General features: G+C 37.2%; 1 protein-coding gene across 1 annotated transcript in view; it reads left to right on the forward strand.

Annotated features, from left to right (window-relative positions):
- Positions 1-25,639, forward strand: part of OXCT1 (3-oxoacid CoA-transferase 1) — a 125,397-nt gene that overhangs the window by 24,524 nt on the left and 75,234 nt on the right. The window contains exons 6-7 of the mRNA XM_072756991.1: positions 3,698-3,804; positions 6,330-6,390. Coding sequence (XP_072613092.1) covers positions 3,698-3,804; positions 6,330-6,390 — 168 coding nt within the window. The remainder of the gene's footprint in view (positions 1-3,697; positions 3,805-6,329; positions 6,391-25,639) is intronic.

Here is a 25,639-nt window from a genome sequence, read left to right on the forward strand (position 1 = left end):
ACTGGACATACTTGAGCTAACTGAATAATTTAGTTTTATTTAAAGTGCTGGGTAGGTTGGCGTATCTTTCTCCCAGATAACGTCACTCACATATTAGAAAAGAACAGACCTCTAGATAGATACTTGAGAAACTCAGATTTGAGCCAGTTGTAAAAATTACACAGCCCAGTATTCCATTACTGTAATTTTAGTCCTTCTCCCTTCTCCCTGGCCACACAGCTCAAGAGTGTTAGTGCAGGCTGCAGAAATACTGTGCATAGCTCAAAGGAAATGACAGCTTCATAATCAAAGGATCTCTTAAACCACTTGCTTATAGCGATTTTTATAAAATTTTTTTTTTGATTATAGGGATGTTAGCTCTGCACCTCCATGTTATGAGAGAAGATAAAAGGTCATCGAACATGCCCCTTGCTGTTCAGCGTTTGTCTCTAGCAGTGTCCTCCATCTGGAGCTTTGCCTTTCTGCTTAGAGTGACCTATATTGACTCAAAGCTTTGATTAACATTTTTTTTTTTAATATTCTATCTTGCTTCTCTCTTTACTGCCTAATGGGGTTTAAAAATTTTTTGGCAAATAAGACAGGAGCCTAATTATTAAAATGGATCTTAGTAATGTAGATAATGATGCCTAGAAAAATTGGGTTAATACCTTGAGAGTTTGGTAGAAGTTAGAGCGTTAACTCACCCTGGGAAAACATAGGATAGACTAGAGTCTGTCCTGAATGCCTGGATTCGTTTTTGCCTGGAGTCAGATGCACAAATCTAGTAGTTTTGTACTTTTATCTGAATTACCTAGGAACATGACAAATAATTTCTTAAAATGATTGTTGTTAGCTCTTTATTTCTCCTACTTATGGTAGGAAGAGGAGGTGAGTAAATCTTTTAATTCAGTGGTATTTACTGAGATCCTACTCTTTGTCAGGCACTGGCCCAAGTATAGTTAGAAAGGGTGATGATCTAGACCAAGTGTGCCTGCTAGTGGAGGAACTAACAGAATGAATTCATAAACATATTTTGTTAATAACGAAAGTGCTGTGAAGAAAAATCAAGTAGGGTAAGGGCAGAGAGAATGCTCACTGGCCAGGGAAGTGGTGTTCCAGATTGGGTAAGGGGAAACCTCTCTGAGAAAGTGACAGTTGATAAAGATCTGAATAAAACAGGAGAATGAGTGAGCAAAGATTATAGGGTTGTGCTCTGGTTAGAAGGAAGAGGAAGGACAAGGTCCTGAGGCAGGCTAGCCCTGTTTGTAGAACAGCAGGGCAGCAAGACAAGAACAGAATGAATGAGGCAGAGAGCAGTAGGAAGAGAGGCTGAAGGGGGGAGGTGTGAGAGCCAGATCACATGAGTTGGGTTTTACTGAGTGGTGAGGGCACAGTAGAGAGTTCACAGACGGGAGAATGAAGTGGTCTGAGTTACATTTTGGAGGGATCACTGTGGCTGTCAGGTGGAGAGTTTTTGGGAAGGTTCCAAGAGCAGAAGCAGTGAGAGAGATTAAGACGCTGTCGTATTGACCCAGGTGGGCAAGGAAGTGGTTTAGGCTGAGGTGGTTAACAGTGGAGCTTGTGAGAAGTGGTTGGAATCAGGACATATGTTGATAGCAGAGCCAGCAGGATTTACCAATGCATTGGTTGTGGGGCATGAGGAAGAACAAGAACCATGCATGCTGCTTATGAGATGGACAACGTATGGGAGTAATCCAAGAGCCTTGTCTAGGACTGGATGTATTTGAGACATCCTCTAGGCTTCAGCAGAAGTTGCTCAGTAGTCTCCAGCTTGTCTCCAGCTTGGGGAGGGTTTAGAGCTGGAATACGAGCTTTGGAGTCTTCAGCATCTAGTATTTAAATCTGTGGGACTGAGTGTCTAGGGTTGGATTACAGGCAGTGGATGCCTCCTTTGCATTTAAGAAGTGGGAAGAGGAAAAGAAGCAGCAAAGAAGAATGGGAAAATGTTTAGTAAGTGAAGAGAAAAGCAAGGGGAGTCTAGTAACTTGAAAGACAAGGGAAATTTTACAAAAGAGGAAGTGATCAGTTGTGTCAGTGAGAAGTGGGACATTGGCTTTAGAAACATGGAGGTCATTGGTGACCTTCAAGAATTTTTCTGAAAGAGGACTTTTTCTGCATTGGTGGGAATTTGATTGGAATGGATACAAGAAAGGGCTAAAAAAAGGGGGAGGTGGTGACCAGGAAACCTACAACTCTTTTAAGTGAGTGTAATAGCTAAATAGCTAGTGTGACAAAACCAGTCCTTTCCCTGTTTTAAAATTTTAGAATGGCCTGGCATAAGCAGCTGCTGGTTTGTAGATCCATCAGGGAATGCTATAATTGGAATAGGAAAAAAAAAAAAAAGTCAATTTTTTCACATTGCCTTGGATTAGCATATATTTAGATCTTTATGAAGTTTTCTAGATCTGTATACAACATAACATACCTGTCATCAGTCATCGTTGTTGGCAGTAATGACTTTGAAATACATAAAAAGCTTTAAAAAGCTACGTTTTGATGTACAGTTTATAAATATCCTCCATATGACTTGTCTAAATTTCGTGTTAACAAGATTCTCCTTATTCAGTGATCCCATAAATTCACTGGAAAGTGGGGGAAGGTCTTTAAGGAAGCTGTTCTTTAAGAAAGGATTTCTGCTTTAAACCGTAGTTGAAGAAAAGTCAATACACCAAACTTTCTCCTGAAGCTTCCCCTGGTATGCATGCTGCTTGTCCACTAGAGGGTGCAGTACGAACGAGGATGGAGCTGTGCCTTCCCAGGCCCCAGTCATGTATAGGATGGATGTGTAGTAGTGGCGTTGTTTCCTCTCTTCTTTGTTTGAAATCCCAGAGCTAAATCCCTGAGAAGAAAAGAGGAACAAAATGCCATGGCATAGTTTTACTTTATGATTCCTCTCCCCTCTTCCACCTCTATCTGTAGTACAATTAAAAGGCAATGCACATACAAAAATCAATAGCATCCATTAAACCAGTAATGACAGAAGAGGAGGTATAATAGAAGAACATAGAATACTCATAGTAGCATCAAAAACCATGAAGTGCCTATGAATAAACCTAAAGAAAATATATACAAAGCTTTTTTGGGAAAAATTAAAAGCAATTCAAGGAGGTAAAAGAAGACTTCAAAAAATGTGGGCATATGTTCTGCTCACAGGTGGAAAGATATGGTATATCAGTTCTCCAGTTTCATCTGCAAATTCTAGAAATTCCAATTAAAATTTCAACAGATGGTTATAGATTAATTAGGAGAGATGAATAGATTTTTGTAACTATTTTGTGTTCAAAATACATTGGCCATTTTATGCAACTTACATAGTTTTGGTTCCCCCTCCCCTGAAGTGGAAGGAAAGATGGGCTGTTTTTCATGTTCTGTATATATAACTAATGCACACAAATAATAAAATGAGTGCTAACCTACAGTCTATGCCTTAAGCATGTAGAACTTCTAGTTCCTCAAGTTTAGTTTACCAAGCTCTTTCTTGCTGCTGAGTCTTTGCACATGCTGTTCCCTCAGTTCCCCTTCCGCCACTTTGACTAAATCCTAGTTGCCTACCACTAGTCACCCTTGAGATCTCCATTTAGATTGTTCTCTCTCTGACTAGATTTGTATCCTTATTGTCTGCTTCTGTCAGAGCATATAACCATGGCCAACTGGAACTCATGCAAATACCTGACAATGCCCTCTTTGTCTCCTGCAGGTGAGGGAGTTTAATGGTCAGCATTTTATTTTGGAAGAAGCAATTACAGGAGATTTTGCTTTGGTGAAAGCCTGGAAGGCAGACCAAGCAGGAAATGTGATTTTCAGGTAGTATGATGGTTTTAAAAAATTTGAATGAAACGCATTCCAGCAACTTTACATTTCCTAAATTATGATTACAAAAATGGATATATTGATGTGTTTGATGTTTAAAAACTTATTTATAAAGTGGCTTACAATCAAACAAGCCCACCTGTCAGCATATATGTATGTGTGTGCAAGGCTACTGCTGTGCAGTCTTGGTGATGTGGTGTACTTGTGGAAATCTGTTCTAATTGGTTGGGGCCCACATTGTACTGCTTGTAAGCTATTTTGAATCTAAATACCCTTGTATATAGTCACATACAAACTATTTTTCCATGTGGTATTTTAGTTGCCAGGACAAGTTAAGTGTTAAGATGTGCTTAGCAAATGTGAGAAAAGCACACAATTGTATTTAATTTTGAAATTGTTATTAATATGCATTAAGGTAAAATGCCTAAATTTTTTTGATATTCTGGAAAGATCTTGCTAACAACCATTTGGGTCGCTTCTTTTCTAGTCATGTTGGTGTCTACTAGGAAATACTTCTGTAGGTTCTATCTGAAAAGTTGATTAATCTAGATGATGCTCAACTTTCATTCTTGTTATTTGGATAGCCACAGATATTAAACCACAGGCTTAATAGATTTCAAGATCTTTTGATTACCCTAAGCGTATTAAATACCAAATATTTAGTATCTTAGATTTATATATTATATGGTTTTAAAAATTGTACTTTTGAATATACACATACAAGTTTTCCAAAAATTATTTATTTATTTTTCCACAAAATAAACAGTATTTTTGAAAATATACATACAAGTTTTCCAAAATGTTTGGTCTTGAAGACTTTGCTGGTTAGGTTACAGAAATAATTTTCTGGATATTTACTGTTATAATATGGATATTTACTGTTTTGGTAATAATGTTTATCTTTTACCAAATGCACCTTTGGTGAGATCATAGTTAAATTCTCAGTGACTACCCTCATGTTGTTTTGTTCATTTCTGAAGACCTTATATGATATCAATATTATATTTAGTTTCTTGAATTCAGCCAGGTTTTGGTTACAACTGATTTTGGCAGTTAACTCATTTTGCCTCATGTCTGCCTTATTTGACATTTTGGTGTGATGTTTGCAAAGTTAAGTTGCTTTTTTAAAAAAATTAATGAAATTGTAATAGAAGCAAATGGAAATGAACTATTTAAACTGTTTCCATGAATTTATCATGTGTTTCACTGCCTGGCTCTGATATCTAAAGACTGCACAAGGGCTCTTCCCATCATTGACTTATGCCTGTGGTTATTGACAGGAGATAAGACTGCTCATCAGCAATGGTCAAGTGACTTAAATTCTTAAAATACTGGTTTCTTTCTTTGTTTTCTTTTTTTTTTTTTTTAAGATTTTATTTATTCATTCATGAGAGACACAGAGAGAGAGAGGCAGAGACACGGGCAGAGGGAGAAGCAGGCTCCATGCAGGGAGCCTGACGTGGGACTCGATCCCCAGACTCCAGGATCACACCCTGAGCTGAAGGCAGATGCTTAACCACTGAGCCACCTGGATGTCCCAAGATACTGGTTTCTAGGATGACCTTCACTTCTAATGGGACAACTGGTAAAATGTCTATCTAGGCCATCATTAGGACAGCCCTGCACAGCTTTGCCTCTGGCCACACTGCCCTTGGAGGTTTTGATGTTGGGCATGCCAGACATTTAGTGGAATCCAACATAGCGACTTGTGAAAGAAAGTACCCAAGGACTTCTCTCTCAGGGACACACCTGTCTTTATATTTATTCTTGAATCTAAGTGAGATAAACATTGGTGGCCTGAAAGAGCTAGTAAAAGAAAGATATAACTTATTTTCCTTTATCATGTAAGTTTTTTTATCGACTTACACTCTCAGGAACAAAAAGTATATTAAATTTTTTTATGGATGGTGGTGGTGCATTAGTTTAAGAACTTGAGTGCAAAACCATCAGCAAAATTGGCACTTTCTTGAAATTTTTACACCTCAGGGTCTGATGTGGGTGTTGCACTTCAAAAAATTTCATTAGAAATTGGTCCCCCAGAATGATCTTTATAGATGACTCACGCATTACCAGTGAATGTTTCATTTTATTTCAGCAATAGATTTCTCTTTAATAGAGAATATAATTACTCTGCCTTCTCATACAAAGCCCTTGCTACCTTTCTTAATATTTTAACAAGAGCAAGTTTAGTGAAATATATGACTATAGAAATAAAGTGGCACCCCGGTTAAAAGATTTAGGCAAATTAGTTTTAAATGAGTAGATTTATTAATATCTTTTTCATCTTTCTGAATGTAATCTATATTAGAATATGAAAAATAGTTCCTCTTTCCTTCAACCCCATAAAAGCTATAATTGAATGAAATGGGGCTATTATTTTTATTTATAAAATTAACACAAAAAATATAATACATTCTTTTTAAAAAATTTAAGATTTTAGTTTATAGAAATTCTTTTAATCCGTAATCAAAGCTGAGAGAAACTCTTCTTATTTTTGGTTTTCTTTCCTCCTAATATAGGAAAAGTGCAAGAAATTTCAATTTGCCGATGTGCAAAGCTGCAGAAACCACAGTAGTAGAGGTAAGAGAAGAGGTCATTTCTGTTTTCCAGAGGTTGCTTTTTAAACTTGCTGTTATGTATTAGTTTAGAAAATTTATAACAGTTCATGTGTTTTCTGAAAGATAAACAATGGCCACTTTTAAATTTGGATATTGAAGGATTCTATTTAAATATGTAATATTTGCAATTTTACTGTAACATTAGTTTTTTTGGGATCAAGTCATGAAACTAGCCAGCTTCTTTTTTTTTAAGATTTTATTTATGTATTTGACAGCGAGAGAGCCCACAAGCACTGGGAGTGGGAGAGGGAGAAGCAGACTCCTCACTAAGCAGAGAGCCTGATATGGGGCTCGATCTCAGAACCCTGGGATTATGACGTGAACTGAAGGCAGATACTTAACCAGCTAAGCCACCCAGGTGCCCCTGAGACTGACTAGTTTATAACAGTCCTTTGGTACTTGAGTAAAATACTCCTCTTTGGGTAAAATTGCAAGATGGATTTTTATATACAGAATCCCAGAAAAATAGTAAGTTATATCATTATTTTATATACAGAATCCCAGAAAAATAGTAAGTTATATCATTATCTTATTGTAATTGATACTGAGAATTCTTTAAAGAAGAAGGAGGGTAGTATAAGTAATTGCTTTGATGTTGTTTTGTTTGGAGCATTTGAATTAAGGAACTGACTCTTCTTTGGGCATCTCGTGGTGTGGCAGAGACATGACTAATTCTGGAGCCTTTATAGGGTTAAAGCTCTGGGATAAAACTAGGTTGCTTATACCTAAACCCTGACATTTTGTATTATATGTATTAGAACCTGAAAGGAGATTCCAAAATGATTCTTAACTTGAGGCTTTGAGAATCACATTGGAACCAAAGTTTCATGAAAGTTTGAGTTAACTTCTCCTTGGGAGAGTTTTTTGTTTTCTTTTTTTTTTTTTAAGATTTTATTTATTCATAAGAGACAGAGACAGAGACACAGGCAGAGAGAGAAGCAGGCTCCATTCAGGGAGCCTGATGTGGAACTCGATCCGGGGACCCCAGGATCACACCCTGGGTGGAAGGCCGACACCCAGCTGAGCCACCCAGGGGACCCATCTTTGGGAGAGCTTTATAGAAACCTATCATGGGATCTGGAAATGAGAATATATGTTCATGGTTTTTCTCGTGCTGGTAGTGTCATGTGTGACATCTTTTGACTCCTGCATGCATTTGGCCAAGATGATATTTCATGGAGGCAGTACGGTGGTATTTTTGAAAAATCAAATGTTAGAATTCTGTTCTTCTCTTGGAAAGTGAAATGTATTATTTTTAAAGTTCTGGAGGATGTGGTACTTTCAACCTAGGCATGGTGGTTTCTTTTGCAACAGCTTTAGTATATTTTTTGCATTCAAAATGGACAATGTGGTTTACTCTCACTATGCAATCTGTTTTTTTTTTTTTTAATATATCGAATCATCTTAATGACCTGTCCATGGCACAGGCGCGCGCATGCATACACACAGACACACACACAACACACACACATATAATATCACTGAAGAAAAGCCTATAACATAGCTTAAAATAACTGGTAGTTTAACCCTATTGATTTTACTTCTGTAATACTTCCTGGAACTAATATTCCTTCTCTGAGTACCAAGGGCCTTATGCATTGTCCTGGCTGAAGTTCTTTTTTTTTCTTCTTCTTTTTCTTCTTTCTTCTTTCTTCTTCTTTCTTCTTCCTTCTTCTTCTTTCTTCTTCTTTCTTCTTCTTTCTTCTTTCTTCTTTTTTCTCTACTTCTTTTAGCCAATCTTGTTTCTTCTAGGAACAGAAAATGACCCTCTCATGTCTGAGAATCACTGTAGATAGTAGAAAAGAGAAGAAGTTTTTTGTTTGTTTGTTTGTTTTTGGCATAAGGGAAAGGAGATGAATTCCTTTAACCAAACCTGCAAATATGGTAAAGGCTATTCCCCTTGTCTGAGAACAGACATCTCTGTCAGTGCACTCTTTTTTGCTAGACCCAGACTCACTGTGGGATCCTTTTCAATATGAGACTTCAGTCAGCCACTCTCAATTAACTATGCCTGCAATGTCCAGCATGGTGGCCACTAGTTACATGTGACATTTGAATTTAAATTAATTAAAATTAAACAAGGTAAAATTCATTTTCTCTTCAGTAGCTGCATATGTCTAGTGACTACTGTTTTTTTTTTTCTGTTGTTTTTTTTAAGATTTTAGTTTTATCTATTCATAAGAGAAAGAAAGGCAGAGACATAGGCAGAAGGAGAAGCAGGCTCTCTATGGGGAGCGTGATGTTGGACTTGATCCCAGGACCCTGAGATCACACCCTGAGCTGAAGGCAGACAGTCACTGAGCCAGCCAGGTGCCCCGTGACTACTGTTTTTTTTTTTTTCGTGACTACTGTTTTGATCAACACAGATCTAGAACATTATCACTGTGAAAAGTTTGATTGGACAGAGCTTAGTTAGAGTGATGAAGATGAAATCTAATTTGTCATTCTAGCTTAGGAATCTAAGCAAAACAGCTTTTAGATAATGGATTATCATAAGCTCAATAATAGAAGAGATCTGAATGCTCATAACCTGAGTTATAAGAACTGTGTTCTCAAAAGAGGAAAATCATTTGGAATTGTGAATGGTGAGTAGATGGGATATTTTCTGATACAAAAATTCCACCTTGACTTTGTGACTTCTAAGTCTGTGTTACTCTAAGTCTAGTGAGTACCCTGGATCTGCAGCTCCTCTTCTTTGCTATGTTCTGTGTACTCTGTTACCTGCATTGACCTCCCAGATTCGCGTTACCTGCATTGACCTCCTAGATTCTGTAAATCACAGCTCTTCCTATCCTGCTTTATTTGATGGGGATCCTAGTGGAATGGATGATTATGAGCTAGTCTCTGTAGTGTGGTATTTAATAGGAATCTTCAGAAATCATAAATTACCCATATTTTCTCCTGCCTGCTAGTTATTAACAATAATAAAATAATAACAGTTACTGTTTTTTTTTTTATAACAGTTACTGTTAATCAAGTATTTATTATTAGTCACTGCTATAGTCTTTATGTGCATTGTTATTTGTGTAATTCTTTTTTTTTAAGATTTTATTTATTCATGAGAGAGAGAGAGAGAGAGAAAGAGAGTGAGGCAGAGACACAGGCAGAGGGAGAAGCAGGCTCCATGCAGGGAGCCCGACATGGGACTCCATCCCGGGTCTCCAGGATCAGGCCCTGGGCTGAAGGCCGCGCTAAACCGCTGAGCCACCTGGGCTGCCCCTTGTGCAAGTCTTATAATAGTCTTTCTTAAAGGTAGGAACCAATATTATTCTTATTTTACAGACGAGGTCTTTAAAGTACAGAGATAAGTGATAAGTTTAATATTTATCTAAACTACAGATAAATATGTGACCTGATGTCACACAGCTAAGTGGACCCAAGACAAACACAGAGAGATTGATTCCAGGGTGTCTGTTCTTTTCCATTATTTTGTGAAATGTTCTCAAATCATCATAAATGGATGACTTTTCAAACTTTTGGAAGATACTGAATCTCTAGGAGTAGTACATTTCAATGCTAACTATTAGAATCAAGTGGAGAGGGGCAGCCCAGGTGGCTCAGGGGTTTAGCACCACCTTCAGCCCAGGGCCTGATCCTGGAGACCTGGGATCGAGTCCCACGTCAGGCTCCCTGCATGGAGCCTGCTTCTCCCTCTGCCTGTGTCTCTGACTCTTTCTCTCTCTCCTCTCTGCTGTGTTGCTCATGAATAAATAAATAAAATCTTAAAAAATTAAAAAAAAAAAAAAAAGAATCAAGTGGAGAGGTTTTTGGCTAATTTATTCCTGTCTCTTGTACTTCCTTGCCAGTTATTCTGATCATGGTCTTTTTCTCCTCCATGACCATATACCTCGGAGTTGGCTTTGAGAGAAGCCTCATCCTGTGATCAGTTGCTCTGTGGGACCATTCATTCTTTAATTTGGTTCATTCTATCTTGTAGCTTCTCTGAACCTTGCAGCTCTTCACAAATTTCCCTGAATACGGTGATTGAACATCTGTTCTAGTACTTTCAGACAGTCGAAAACTTTTTTAGAAGTCTTAGCACATCTCCTTTCTCTTACAGAGGAGGAAGTAGAGGACATTTCTGAAGCAGAGCCTGGGCTAGAGCCTGTCTTCCGAAGCTCTGTGCCACTCCACAGTGTGGCATCTTTGTAGCCTTTCTCCCTGTTTACATCCTGTAACTTGAGTTTGAAGGAGGTCAGGATAGAACTACAAATACATATTAATGATAGTTCCCTTAGGCATCTCAAAATTGTTTTTGGCTTTAGAAGCAGAGGGACAAAGGAACATAGAAGTCACCTCTTGCTTTTGTTGTTGTTGTTCATAGTTTCTTCTCTAATTAATTTACAGTAAATATTTTCTATCAATAAGTAAACCAGAGTGTTTATCTTGAATTAAAGAGAGCATAAAATTTGCCCTCAAAGTGAGTTATTTCCAGTTTCTCTAGAAGGGGAATGTTCCTCCTTTTCAAAAAGTCTCCCCTTTCAGATGTGTTCTTCATAAGCTTGTGGGTAGTATAAAGCCAGTGAGGTGACCAAGTGTGTCTGTTTTCTCCTTTAATAAAATCAACATGAATATTGCATTCATATTTCTTAAAACCTGCAGCCACTTGCATGCTTCACCACAAAGTTGCAATGTAGTGAATGTCAGCTGTACTCCCCCTCCCCTGGCCACCATCCCCTTAAGGAACTGGTTTGCTACTGGGAAAAATAGTACAAGTGGGTGCACATATTGGCACACATGCCAGAAAGATGTTTCTCTTTTTGACCCAGATGGTGTTATTTCTGGACCTCCTTCTCTTTGAGTGGGTGCAGTCGTCTTCCCTGATAAACTACACAAGTTTAAGTGCAAAACCAGCCAGAGGATGACTCTTGGCATTGCATTCTGTGTGTATAATGAGAAGTGAGGACTGTCACGTCTTCCTAAGGGAACTCATTTGGCTTTTGTAGGGATCGTCTTAGCTCCTCAATTCCCTGTGAGCCCCCTCTGCTAGTCTCTTGGGTGCCTATCCCACCACCCTGGGTTTTTCTTTAAAGTGACCATTCCTGCATTTTTTTTAAAACAACTTATAATAGGAAACTCAGGGGGAGGGGCTGGAGTACTTCACTCAGGAGACTGTTGAGCTTTTGTCTCCTGCAAGCAGCCTGGCATGCTGGCTCTGTCAGAAAAGGTCGTCTGACTCAGCCACTGAAGGCTGTTGAGGCTGTCTGCGACGGAAATAGCCCAGCTGCCATCGTCAGGTTGTGCCATGGCTGGTGTTAGAAGACAGCACATTTTATACAAAGCCTCTTCTAGTTTAGCTAATTTCAGCTTTTAGTAAAGCAATATATTTATTATCACGGTTTGAAAAAAATTTTTTATTATATTCACATTATTGTATATTTATATATTTGCATATGAAAGAATTGCTTATATTATATACTTGATGCATGCAAATGTTGTGTAAATGTAACCTGTGTGGGTTATGAAGCATAATAATACTTTGAACACCTACGAACCCACCTAAGGTAAGAATTAGAAGATTGCTCATACTCCTCATCTGCCTCCATCCCCTGCAGCCATAATTATCATCATTATCAAGAATATGGTGTTTTATCAGTCCCTTGCTTTAAAAAAACAATGCTCCAAGATATAAGGTTATGGCCATACTGAAAATTATTTCCCAGAGCACTATCCTAAGACTTCTGTTAAAAGAGGCAAGCCTTGGGAACCCTGACTTCTATGTTCCAATGCTTGGCACATGCCATCTCTCCTTAGGAGATTAACTGGAGGAAAAGATGGCACATCTGCCATCCTTCTGAGCAGATACATGTTGTTTCTGATTGGTGGGTGAGGAAGGGCAAAGGTTGATTGCAGTATAAATGATATTAATTTTTAAAAATATTTTATGTCTTTAGATCTTTATTTTTTTAAGATTTTATTTATTTGAGAGGGAGAGTGAGAGAGAGAGAGAACATGATCAGGTCAGAGGGGGAAGCATATTCCTCACTGAGCAGGGAGCCTGATGGGCTTAATCTCAGGACCCTGGATCATGACCTGAGCTGAAGGCAGACACTTAACCAGCTGAGCCACCCAGGCACCCCCCCCCCCCAAATTTTTGTTTTTGATGTTCATTATGAAGGATGATAAACCTATACAACAGTAAGCAGAAGAGTAATGGGGAAGCCCCCTGAGTGCACCCCTTAGCTGCAATGATTGGCAGCCTGTAATCACACCTGCCTCATCTACATCCCCATCTCCCTTTTTCTCCTCCTTTATTATCTGTAAAGAAGCACCAGACAGGGGATCCCTGGGTGGCGCAGCGGTTTGGCGCCTGCCTTTGGCCCAGGGTGCAATCCTGGAGACCCGGGATCGAATCCCACATCGGGCTCCCGGTACATGGAGCCTGTTTCTCCCTCTGCCTGTGTCTCTGCCTCTCTCTCTCTCTCTCTCTCTCTCTCTCATAAATAAATTTAAAAAAATTAAAAAAGAAACACCAGACATTATATCAACCCCATTTTAGGGAGAGTTCAAGGAAGTTCAGAAATTCTCGTGTGCCAGGCACTTTTGTAGGTTCTGGAAGTATGGCAGTGAACAAAACAGAGAAACAACCCAGCTCTCAATGGAGCTTACATTCTGATGCTCAAGATAGACATGAAATAGAAAACAGAAGGGAAGTACATGGTATGCCATATGTTGATATGTGTAAAGGAGAAAAAAACAAAAAGCATGAAAAGGAACATAAAATTTCAGGAGAAGAAACTGAAATTTTAGGTAAGGTGGTCAGTAAAAGGCCTCAGGGAAATGACTTCGGTTAGAGACTCCCAGGAAGTCAAGACACCAGCTCTGCAGCTCTCGGAGGAGAAGAAGTCGAGGCAGTAGGAGTGGCAGGTGGAAAAGCCTGTGGCGGGAACATTCCTGGTGGGTTGGAGGAGTAGGGATGAAGTCTCCCTCTTTCAGTGCAGGGAAGCAGGCTGAGGAGCATTACATGAGAGTAGCTTTCTTGAGGGTAACAGCAATAGCTTCTTCTGAGGCTATGGGAAATATGATTTGTATTTTTAGTTCACTTTGTAAGAGTTCTCAAGAGATGATTAGACCTAAATCTGACTTTAAAACTCTGAGATGAATGGGGCATGATTTTGAGATTGGAGCCTCCTGGCTCTTATGACTCTCTGTCCCTGTTTGGAGATTCCTTGCGAATCATCTTAGAAGTGATCAAACTGGTTATTTCACTTTACAATTAGAAGGTGGGAACACAGTGGATTTTAATGGCATAATCACTTCAGTGGATTCTACGAACATTTAATCTCCACCAAGCAGGCCAATTAATGTATCCATGTTTTAGAGTCTTTGGTTATCTTCCTTCCTGCTTTAGAGAATACAAAAATGCCTACGGGATAAACATAATTCCTTTCCTCCTAAGTGTCTTTTATTCTTAATCTTGACATTGCTAATGCCTTATGATATTACAGCTTCTAAAGCAGTGAAACTCATAACTTGTACAAGAGACAGTAAAAAGAAAAAGCATAGGTATAAACAGAAAAAAATTAAAGGTTTTCTCCACGTAAGACAAGCACTTCTAACCAGTTAAGAGACCTCATTAGATTCAATTTCAAGCACGCACATCCATACCCAGGCAACTACTGGTCCTGCCCATATGGAATTCATTCACACATAGAAATCTCTGGTTAACATGTGGAAGCATGATATTTATGAGAATTTGGCTGGAATGTCAAGTCTGACATTCACTGTATGATGCATAATATGCTAAATGTCTTTTACTGCCCTTAAGTATTTACCTGGTAAAGCTCTACTTCAGTTAGTTAACTAGAATGAGGACAGCAAGAACTATTTATGCCAATCCTCTTTACAGCATCCACCTGGACCAGTTGAGTTGAACACTTGACACACATATTCTTTTTTGAAAAAGGGTGGGAGGAGGTAAAAGAGCTGTTTGATACAATGTAGAGAGAATGAATACCCTCTTTCCTCCAACCCCCATAAACCCTGGCAACCCTTGATCCTAAGGGAGAATGCAGTCACTTGCCCAGGTGTTAACTTTTCAGATGGTTGTGATAAGCAGTGGATATCACTTACATCAGTTTTTGTTTTTAGACCTGTTAAATTATATATGATCTTTTAATTTACATTTCTTTCTCTCATAGTTTTATTGTTGTAAGATTTTATTCATGCTTTGTATTTCATTTTATAATTATTACTAAATCACTCTGAAAGAGGTATCTCTAAGTTCTTATGCTATTAACCAGATATACAGTCCCTTGACAGATGATAATATCCTTACATAACTAAACTGACTGAACTGATTAATTCTACTTATTTTAAACTATTAAAGTATTTAAAGATCATTCATGACTATTAGAGACCATTGAATTTTCATGAAATGCTACATTTGTTTGAAAATATTTGAATGCTAATGAAGATGTATTTAACAAATTGTAGTTGAGTATTTTGACAAAAATTACCTCAAAAGTAGAATTACTCATATTAATATCTGCCGTTTCCACCAAAGAAGCAGTAAATACTAAAAAAGAATGGACTTGGTGAATGTCCGGTATTAACTTTACTGCCTTTTTTTTCTTGTATACCCTTATAGATTACTAAATATAATTCTTAGACTAATGACCATTTGCATCCAGAAGAGTAGCAGACTAGAAGCATGGTTTATTGATGATAAAAATATATTAAATCAAGTGCTAATCCTGACATTTTATTTCGTGTTGCTTGGTAACAATGTAGCAGCTATGTAAGAGAGTTTCATTATCTCAGGTACAATGGACTTCATTGCATTGTGGGGTAGAAATACCAATTACAGCAAGTCATTTGTATGCCATTATCCTTACAAAATTTTGTGCTATTTTTTATTGTTAGTGCAGAGATCCTGAAAGTCATTTAATAACACATGGATGGATGTATTATTTTGATGGATTGGTGAACTTTATTCTATTTTTGGCTTCTTGACTTTGTATCTATTTATAATTTTTAAGGCTTTATAAATTTGTATTTTATCAACTTACACTGTAAAACTTAGGCTTTCGCATTTTACTGTAAGTATGTATATTCTAAAGGATGATTCATTAATTCTTAGTGAACATTTTTTATCCATGACCACCTAGAGAGGGGAGAAAAAGTATCTGGGCAGAGTTTCTTGCCTCACGAAAAATAATAAGGGTATATTCCTCATCCTTCTCTAATATAAAACATTCCTAGTTTAGTACCTACTTCAGGAAAAGGAAACCTGTGGAACCAGTATGATTCATTTTAAATGAAAAGACTGATTTATATTGTGTAACTATGTATGTTCTATACACTGTTAGTTCACAGCTATTATTTAAAAGGGTTGCAGAACTATTGCCTGTGGCCTCTTTTTTGTACCACATAGAGCTAAGAATGTTTTTATATTGTTAGAGGGTTATTTAAAAAAGAATATATGGCAGAGTCCACAAAGCCTAAAATATTAACTGGACTTCACAGAAAAAGTTTACAGAACCTTAGTTCACAGCATGATTTATATTTCTGTAGTCTGAACGTCTTAAATGTCCCTCAGTATTATTTCTTGAAAGACGCAGTGGGCTCAAGTAGAACTGAAATAGAATAAGAACTGGCTTGAAAAATATTAATGAAAAATTAAATTGAAGAATTTATGTGGTAGTGAAATGAGTGTGCAATCTAATCTGTCATACCTTTGGGGGACAACCATAAAGAAAGGGAGGTCAAATACAACAGCTTGTGTATCTGCCCACAGTTGTTACTTTCTTTAAGATCTCAATGCTTTTGTCAGTAAATCTGACTTTAGTATTATCATGAATCCATGGACTGATTTTATAAGTGTCTTGCCTTTTCCTGCCTTTTTAACTTGTCTCATACTTGAAGGCCAGTTTCTTGTGTACACAGTGCACAGCCAGGTGAATGTTGGTACCTCAGGATATCTGCAACCTGAGCCATGTCCAGCATGCAACTCCAGCCCCAGCCGGCCGGCAGAGTTTCCAGAAGCTGTGAAGGTGGTCTGGAGTTGGAGTCATCCTGTATTCCTGGTGTTGGGAAGGGCCCTACAGCCCTGGACTTTCATTCAAAAACTGTGATGACTTTTAAGGGGAAACTCATGGACACCTTGGAGAAAGGAAGTTCTTATAAATCTGTCATAAGCCTAAGTTGCATATGCTCAAAAATCAATGACCTCTCTTAGCTGTCATGTTTTAAATGAAGCATTAATTAATGACCTACTTATCTCTTTCTGTACTTTTGTTCAAAAGATTCAGATATTTTGGTTTGGGTTGAAAACTAAAGTTTGTCCCTGAGGAAACTTGCTTGTGCTGACTATCCATCTTGACTTCTTTTGAATGAAAGTAGCATTTGTTACTCTTTTGGGAGCAAGAGAAACAAAATGAATAAAGAGTGACTCAGATATTCATGGATGATTTATGTTCAACCATGGGCACACCACTGCCTGCAAACATCAGAGGGACTAAATGTTCAAAAATAGATATTTTCCATATTCCTTAGGATGGAGCACACTGTTAAATATAAATAAATTAGACTGCAGGTGTGTTTTCACTGCTTCCTTATGAAAGCTTTGCCTTATTGAATTTTTACAAACTCACGAAAAAAGTATGTCTTATTTTGTTTGTTTTTAGATGAAAAGATTTGAAACCATTGCTTAATTTGGGAGAAATAATGTAAGATTAGAAAACAAGAATAATTTAACTGCTAGAAAGTAAAGGTTTTTGACTCTGTGGTTCATTCCATAAAGAAACCAAGTCCACTTATGTCCAAGAATGGAGGTCATGTCTTTCATTCAGTTTCTGAAATTTAGTATCAGGACATGGTGTTTCTGTCACTGAATAACTAAGTCCACATTTAATTGCTTTGAAGAGAATTTTAAATACAAATCTCCTGGGAGGGAAGAAGTTTAACAGGAATGTGAAGAACCCTTTTCCATGTTTTCTGTGAAAGGGAGCTGGATTATTCGTTTAAAGAAGCTATTTTAGTTTCCTTAATAATTGGGGGGAAAGGATACAAGTTTTGCATTGTATTGTAAAAAAGTTATTTTCAGTTTAGAATTTCATTTTAAATTTTGGAAAAGCTTTGCTGGCTTAGACAAAACTCAGGGAAGAAAAATTCATCGTTACTAAACTCAGACAAATACAGGTTGAGTATAAAAAGCTACAGGATTAAAACTGTTGAATTTGAAAGTTTTGGTATAATTTAAATTTCTCTCAGTTTGAGGAATTTGCAAACTGTCATTCATTTTGAGAATTGGCCAATCTCTGAAGTGGAATTAGACCTTTAGAAACAAAGGAAGTATTAAATTGAATTTTAAAAGCATTCTATAAATCCATTCCTGCTATGAAAAGTATTTTAGCTGCTGAGTTATTAATAGCTTTTTTCCTCAATGCTTTTGGCATTATGTTTGCACTCAAAATGTTTTCATTTTTCTTCTTTGTTCATATTTTTAAATTTATAAAGTAGCATTTTACATGTACATTGATGGGAACTAGGTTTTATAAGGATGTAGGAAAATAGAATGGAAAACTTTTTCTTCATGAAATTCATTCTTAGGAAGTAGAAGGGGCAAAAGAATGCTCTAAGTAGAATGAATACAGCTAAACTATGCCCTACACAGGGTAGTAGACTATCATTGAAATATTTTCAGCAGTGATGATAGCAGGTGAAGGAGTTATATAGCCTTGCAAATAATAAAAATAACAACAGAGACAACAAGTACTATTTATATCATGCACTTAAGTGCAAAGCACTTTACTTCATTGTAATTATCCAGTGAGTTAGGTTTTATTGTCCTTATTTTATGGAGGGAAGAAATGAGGATAGGGAGGAATGCCTGGGTGGCTCAGTGGTTGAGCATCTGTCTGCCTTTGGCTCAGGCCATGATCCCAGGGTCCTGAGATCGAGTCCCACATCAGGCTCACCCTCACCTCAGGGAGCCTGCTTCTCCTTCTGCCTATGTCTCTGCCCCCCCCCCCCCCCCCCGTCTCATGAATTAATTTTTTTTTTAAAAAAAAGAAAGGATAGAGAAAAACTTTATGATAACAAGGCTAGTAAGGGGGGAGGATTAGATCTAAACCCATTTCTTTCTGCAGCGGCCGAGATAGCTCAGTTGGGAGAGCGTTAGACTGAAGATCCATTTCTTTCTGCCTCCAAAGCTTATATGCTTTAGCAAAAGTAAAGGATAGAAAGTATATTTTAAGGTACATTTTGTTTTATACTTTGCTATTAACGTTTTATTGTAATTTACTGCCTCCTTGCTGGCAGGGTCATAGATCTTCAATGAATTGAATTTTTCAGTCAATTCAGGGTAGCTGCAGGACAAAGTGAATACTTTCATGAACACAAAATTAGAAATCATTCAGTAATACTAACTTCTTAAAATTATAAAGTAAAGTAGTCCCCTAAAAGCTATAAAATGAGAGCCCTCACACTTGGGAAGCTAGAATGGTTTTTCCTCCAATTAAAAATGAGGTGGATAGTGTTATACAATGGTTTGATTCTAAGCAATGTTAGGATTCTATATGATAAATATTGGCAATGGTTATCTATTTAAAAAATACAGAAGACCACCCTTCCCATTCATAGTTTCACTGTGTATGGTTTCAGTTACCTGTAGTCAGTTGCAGTCCAGAAGCAGATGACTCACCTTCTGATGGTCAGTAGGAGCCTAACTACATCAAAACGCCTACACCATTCACCTCACTTCATGTTCCTGTGTAGGCATTTTATCATCTCATATCCTCCCAAGAAGAAGTGAATACAGTACAATAAGATATTTTAAGAGAGAGAGAGAGAGAAAGACCACATTCCCATAACCTTTATTATAGCATATTGTCATAGTTCTATACGATTACTAGTTATTAATCTCTTTCTATGCTTAATTTATAAATTAGACTTATCATAGGTAAGCATATATAGAAAAAAACATAGTATATATAGGGTTTGATACTGTTCTCAGTTTCATGCATCTGCTGGGATTCTTAGTCCATATCCCACATGGATAAAGAGGGACTACTGTAGGTACTTCCAGTTTTTGGTCTGGCATCTAAGGAGCCTAGAAGTCACCGGGCCTGTCTTCACAATAGGAAAAAACTGAACAAACTAAAAATCAACCAGTGTTTCTTATAGATTGATCAGGGAATTGAGGTTGCAAGGAAAGCCATTGGCTCCAAAATGGGACAACAGGCTGAAACAGAGAATCATAGCATACTATTTCATACTATTTCTGCCCAGGACAGAAATCTCTGAGGGAACCAACACTGCGATAGGAAACCCTAAACTAATTGATGAATTGCTGGAGGTTCAAACTTGAGAGTTAAAAATTTTTGGTGGCCCCATCTTGCACCTTGAGTTGGTGGGGTACACTTTCTTGGGTTTTACCTCTAGGCTCTCTAGCAGATTCTTACAATAGAGATTGGAGAAAAATCTCTCTGTGCTTCTGGTGGGAAGAGGGGGAAGTAGCCATATTGAAATACACCCAAGAGTAATATTCTTTTTTTTTTTTTTTTTTCTCATTAAACTTTTGTTTTAATGGGTCTCAAAATTCTGTGACAGATTTTTGGTCAAGTTGTTTCCATTAAAAAGTACTGATTTTAAAAACTAAGAGTATTATTCTTTTAAGGCCTGCCTTCGAGAGAAACTTTTTCACCAGAGCCGAGCCTGACTTGAGGAAAAGTAGCCTTCTGGTGTGGGAAGGGGAATACCTAACCCTGCCCTCCTCTCATCTTCCTGTTTCACTTAAGGAGGGAGAAACCACAAAACTGAGAAGCACTAGTGAAAGTCACACTAGTGGGGCAGGGGCAAAGGCTCACTAGAAGACAGACCTAAACACAAAACTATAGATGTTTCCCTGTTCCCCTCACCATGGTGGTGGTCACCATGGCTACCGCACAGCAGAGCTCCTATATCATGATAGGGAAATATAAAAGATCTTCTTGTCTCAGACCTCATTTAAGAAGTCTCTAGGAAAATCCAAAACAACAGAGGAGACAAAAATAAGGACATTGCAGAAAAATTTAGCCTCTGACACCTACTGCTACAGCAAACAGTAAGCACAGCTTAATCCTGAGCTAGCTCACCATAAAACTTGACATTGAGAGCATATTTATCTCAGTTTCTTTTACCCAGTAATCATGTATGGTTTCCAACAATTTTTGTTGGAAACCAAAAATTATAAGGCATGTTAATAGCAAAAAACATTTGATAAGAGAAAGCAAGCATTAGAAACAAACTTAGATATGGTACAGATGTTGGAATTACTAGAATGGGAACTTAGAACAACTAGGACTAATATTCTAAGGGTGCTAATGGAAAAAGAGGACAGTGTGTGCAAGAACATGGATAATGTAGCTGAGAGATGGAAATGCTAAGAAAGAATCAAAAAGAAATGCTGGAAGTCAGAAACACTCTGACAGAAATGAAAAATACTTTTGATGGGCTCATTAATAGACGAGACATAGCCAAGGAAAGAATTAGTGAGCTGAAAAAATGTCAAGAGAAACTTCCAAAACTGAAATGCAAAGACAAAAAGGAATGAAATAGAACAGAATATCCAAGAACTGAGTCAATTATAAAAGATGTAACTTGTGTAATGGGAATACCAAATGGAGAAGAAAAAAGAACAAGGAATAGAAAAAAATATTTGAAGCAATAATGACTGAGAAGTTCCCCAAATTAATGATAGACACCAAACCACAGATCTGGGAATTTCAGAGATCGCCAAGCAGCTTAAATACCAAAAAGATTTACAGTTGGGATATCCTATTCAAACTGTAGAAAATCCAAGATAAAGTCTTGTAAGAAGCCAGAGGAATAAAATACCCTATATATAGGGGAACAAGGGTAAGAATTAGATCAGATGCAGATATTTATATGTGATGTATTGTGAAGGAGGGCCAGGACTCCAAGCATTTGGCATTTTCTGTCTTGGCACACAGGTCTCAGGATATTTGGGTGTAGATGGGCCAAAATGGGATACAGAGACACTTCCTGCACAGAACCAAGGGCCTTGAAGGAACAATGGAACTGGACATCTCTTGATTTCTTTAATGCCTATTCATATATATTATGAAATTAAGACCATATTGTATATTTTTTACTACATAAAACATTAGGAATGTTTTTATAGGTCATTAAATATTCCTCCCCAAAAAGCTATTTCAACAGTTAACAACTCTTTTATTGAACTTCTATGTTGTTTTCTATCTCTCCCTATTACAGACAATATTTTGGTGAGTATCCTTGTTTCTGTGCACATCTGATTATTTTCTTTGACAAAATTCCTAGAGGTGAATTTTTTGGGTGTTTGCATCAACATTTTACAAACTTTGGATAAATATTGTAAATTGAAGGTAATTTCAGTGATCCCATAGTGACCTATAAAAGTATCACTTTTGAACCATTCTTGACAACATGATATTATACTTAAAATTAGTTTGATAACTTGCTAGGTAAAAAATGCTGCCCTCTGGTTTTAATTTGTTTATCTTTGATGACTAGGGAAGTTGAGTATTTTCTGGCTATTTATATTTCTTTTGTGATTTTATGTGTTGTAGGTATTGCTGTCATTATTTTAATGAGGATGGCTCTGGTATTTCATCTCTAGGTTCTTGAATCTCCTACTTAGATGAAGAATTGTATGAGGGAAGAAGAGGGAGTGCAAGATTATGGTTGATGTGTGATCTGAAACTAAGCTCTGTGGGTTTGAACCTAGCTTCCTGGGGGCATCTTCCGCTGCTCCATGCTAGGGAAGAACTTGATTGGCTCTAGCTAGTAAACTAGAAAAGGAAGAGCATTGAACCCACAGCAGTAATTCAGTTATGGAAGTAAAGATGGATAAGGCCATTAGACATAACCATGATTGGCAGCTATACCCACAGACCGAACCCATTCCTAAAATAAGGTGTGAGTCAAGTGCTCTGTTGATTCACTGTTTTGAGACAGCTCTGTAAAACTTATGGTCATGATTTCCCACAAAATCGTCTTGCTGCAAATGAGGACATAGATTCTGTTGAGAAAAGGAAGGCAAGAAAAGGCCAGAGGAAATTCCAAAACCATTATATTATGTTAGAAATCTTTACCTATGATATCCTCTCCCGAAGATTATTGAATAGCAAGGCACAGTATGGCTGACCTAAGGGATACTCTTACAAAACTGTCTTATTGCAAGAAAGGACAAAGATTCCTTTTACTAATTTTATTTTCTGCTTTAGTTTACCTAACAACTTTTGACCTACTTATTGATTTATTCCATGTTGGTGTTAAAAATTTAGCTTGTGATTTTAAAGTCACTCCTATTAAAATAATAGTGGCTTTCCTCACTCCTTCCAGAGACCTTGTCAAAAAATGTTATTTTTTCCACCTCAAATATAGATCTCGTCTACAAATACTGAAGTGATAATTAGGGCTTATGCAAGATTGTTTCATTTTAAAAATTAGCTGCTTTTTTTTTTTTTAAAGGAGTTAGTTTCCTAATCTTTCTTGTTCAAGAGTATAGCTTTAAAAAGAAGGCATTTTAAAGTCATGGCTTACAGAAATGATTTAAGTAAGAATTGTGTGAAAGGAAAAGTGATAAATATTACTCATTGACTCCTTTTGTGTTATTGGTTATATTTCTTATAAACGTGTTTCAGCATGTATCATTATTGTAGTTTTAGCATATAGCATATGGCAGCCTTCTAAAATTAGAATATATTCAGATTTCCCACTGGCCTTTTACTAGGCTCCTAGAAAATCCAGGTGCAGAACCAAAAATTAATAAAAGTGAGAGGATGTAATTGCCAAGTTGTTAAAAGTTTCTTTTCTGGAGAGAAGCCACAGTATTCAAAAGAAACTGTCCTAGCAACATATTAGTCAAGGTGAACACTCTTGTGAGTTTTTTGAAATATGAAGGAAATCACATTTCTTTTTTGTTCAGGATAGCTGTTGCCACTTCTGATAGCTTTTTCAAAATTAGGTTCCTCATCTCATAAAATAAAATTTTCAGACTTCTTTCTGCCATTCCCATTCCTGCATGCCCTAAATCTCTTCATCTGTACCCTCTTGCCGCATTTCCCCAGATCATGTTCTTTCCTGACTCCAGGACTTCACTCTTGCCATCTCTTCTGTCAGAAATGCCCTCTCCACTTTTCTGCTTCCTGAGTGGAGCTTTCCCTCTGTGGTAGCAGCATTTATCACCATGCAGTACTGTGATTAGCTGTTTACTTGTCTCTTTCATTAGATTGGGAGTGCCTTGTGGGACCTTGTCCTACTCATCTTTGTATCCCCAGCGCCTGGCACAATGCCTGGCACATATTAGATCCTCATTAAATGATGTTTGAGTCACTGAGCCAGCAATTTTAAAATATGAGCATTGCTTTGCAGGCTTAGAAGTGTTCTGCCCACATTCTACTTGATTGGCATCATTATCCTGCTGTGGTCTAAGGAAGCAAAAATGCCTTATACTCAGTGGTTCTTCCTGACAGCTTTATATTTGAGGCCTTTGTCAGGCCCTGAATTGAGAGACTTGATAATCTGCTGCCAGCTGTTCTGTAATTCCTTTCCTTTTACTGTGACTAGCTTCCTCTGGCTTCCCTGGGATCATTTTATCTCAAGGTGTGCCTTTTAATGCTGCCTGGGATAGATAGCATGTCTCATTCAATAGGCTTTTATTACGCAGTTAAAGCAGAACAAGCCTTATGGTAGTTAACTAGATATGTAGAGGGTTATCAATTGGTGGCAAATAAACTGGCCTTGTAAATGCAACTGCCTGTTTACTCAGGTGAGAATTGGCACAGCAAACATGCAAGTATGGAGGAGTATTGAAGGTATACTTAGTGGCATGGAATTAAAATCATGTGTTGCATTTAACAAAGTACACCCAGTAAGAGGGGGATGATTTAGTGTTCAACAACCTAGAGTAATTAAAAAGATACATTAATTTGCATACTTCTGGGTCTTTTTATAGCACATCCAGGAACTAATGTAGACTTACAACATATAAAGGCTGGAAAGAATATTAGACATCATTTAAAACTCAACTTTAACATTTTGGAGATGAAATGACCTTACGGGGTTCACATAAGAACCACTGCTAAATGACATTAGTTGATAATTAAAACCAGAATTTACGTCTTCTGACCCCAAGTCCAGTACTCTGTATCATTCTCTGTTGTCTCCTTATTTTTTAAGTATAGAAATCAGTAAAATACATAGCATTAGAATTACATGGACAAAATCAATCTCTTACAAAATATTGGCACCAACAAATTACCATGTATTATCAACCATAGCCACTTGTCTTTAATGGGGGGAAATTCTGTCTAAAAGATGAAGGTGCTTCTTTAAGTTATCATTCTTAAGTTTTCAATATGTTGTTGAGTTTCAGGGATGAGCTGTACATGCCAAAAAGATGTTTTAGATTTGGGAGTTCATCAGCTTCATTCACCATAGGTGTTTCAGTCATTTCAGTGAATGATGATATCGGAGGCAGTACTGGCTCTGCTTTCCTAGTGATGACTAGAGGAAATTTTTTTGTAGGAAAAAACTGGAACCAAGTGATACCAGCCATAAAACTGATTGTGTGTACCTGCTGTTTGTATGAAGGAAATGGCCATTGTTGTTACTGCTTTTTGTTTTTTGATTACTAACATTACAGCTGAGAATGTGATGAGTTTGAATTTATTTAGGCCTTAGAGATCTAGTTTTAGAAATTATACTCATGGGGTGGGAAAGGTATCTTGTTTTGAAGTTCATTTAGTTTTGCATCTTATGTCTACTTTTCTTATACTAAATTAGGGGAAAAGAAACATGGCATTTTAATATTTTTAATGAAATTAAATAGGATTCTATTTTGCTTACTGCTTTATAGAAATGAAAACATATAGAGAACATTTAAAAGGTAAAATGAAAAAAAAAATCTCTTGTTCTATCCACATGGTAAAGGATTTTAAATTTAGGAATTATTGAGTCATTCACAAGGTAAATTCTAGTTTCTGCTAGATTAAGCAACCAGGAACGGTGTTCTGGAAATGCTAGAGTTTAACCCAATTCTGCTTTGCAGTTTATGTGTTAAATACTGAGTTCTTACATTATGAAATGCTCCAAGGATGATTAACAACCCCAAATTGAAGGAAACAGTCTTAAAGACTTTCAAAGTTTTAGTTGGTTTGGCATCACTAATAGGCAGTTTTTCAGTGGCTGTAAAAACCCAACACAGACTTTCTTTCTATTCC

The sequence above is a fragment of the Vulpes vulpes genome, chromosome 4, assembly GCF_048418805.1.
Source record: "Vulpes vulpes isolate BD-2025 chromosome 4, VulVul3, whole genome shotgun sequence".
In the NCBI taxonomy this organism is placed as follows: Eukaryota; Metazoa; Chordata; class Mammalia; order Carnivora; family Canidae; genus Vulpes; species Vulpes vulpes.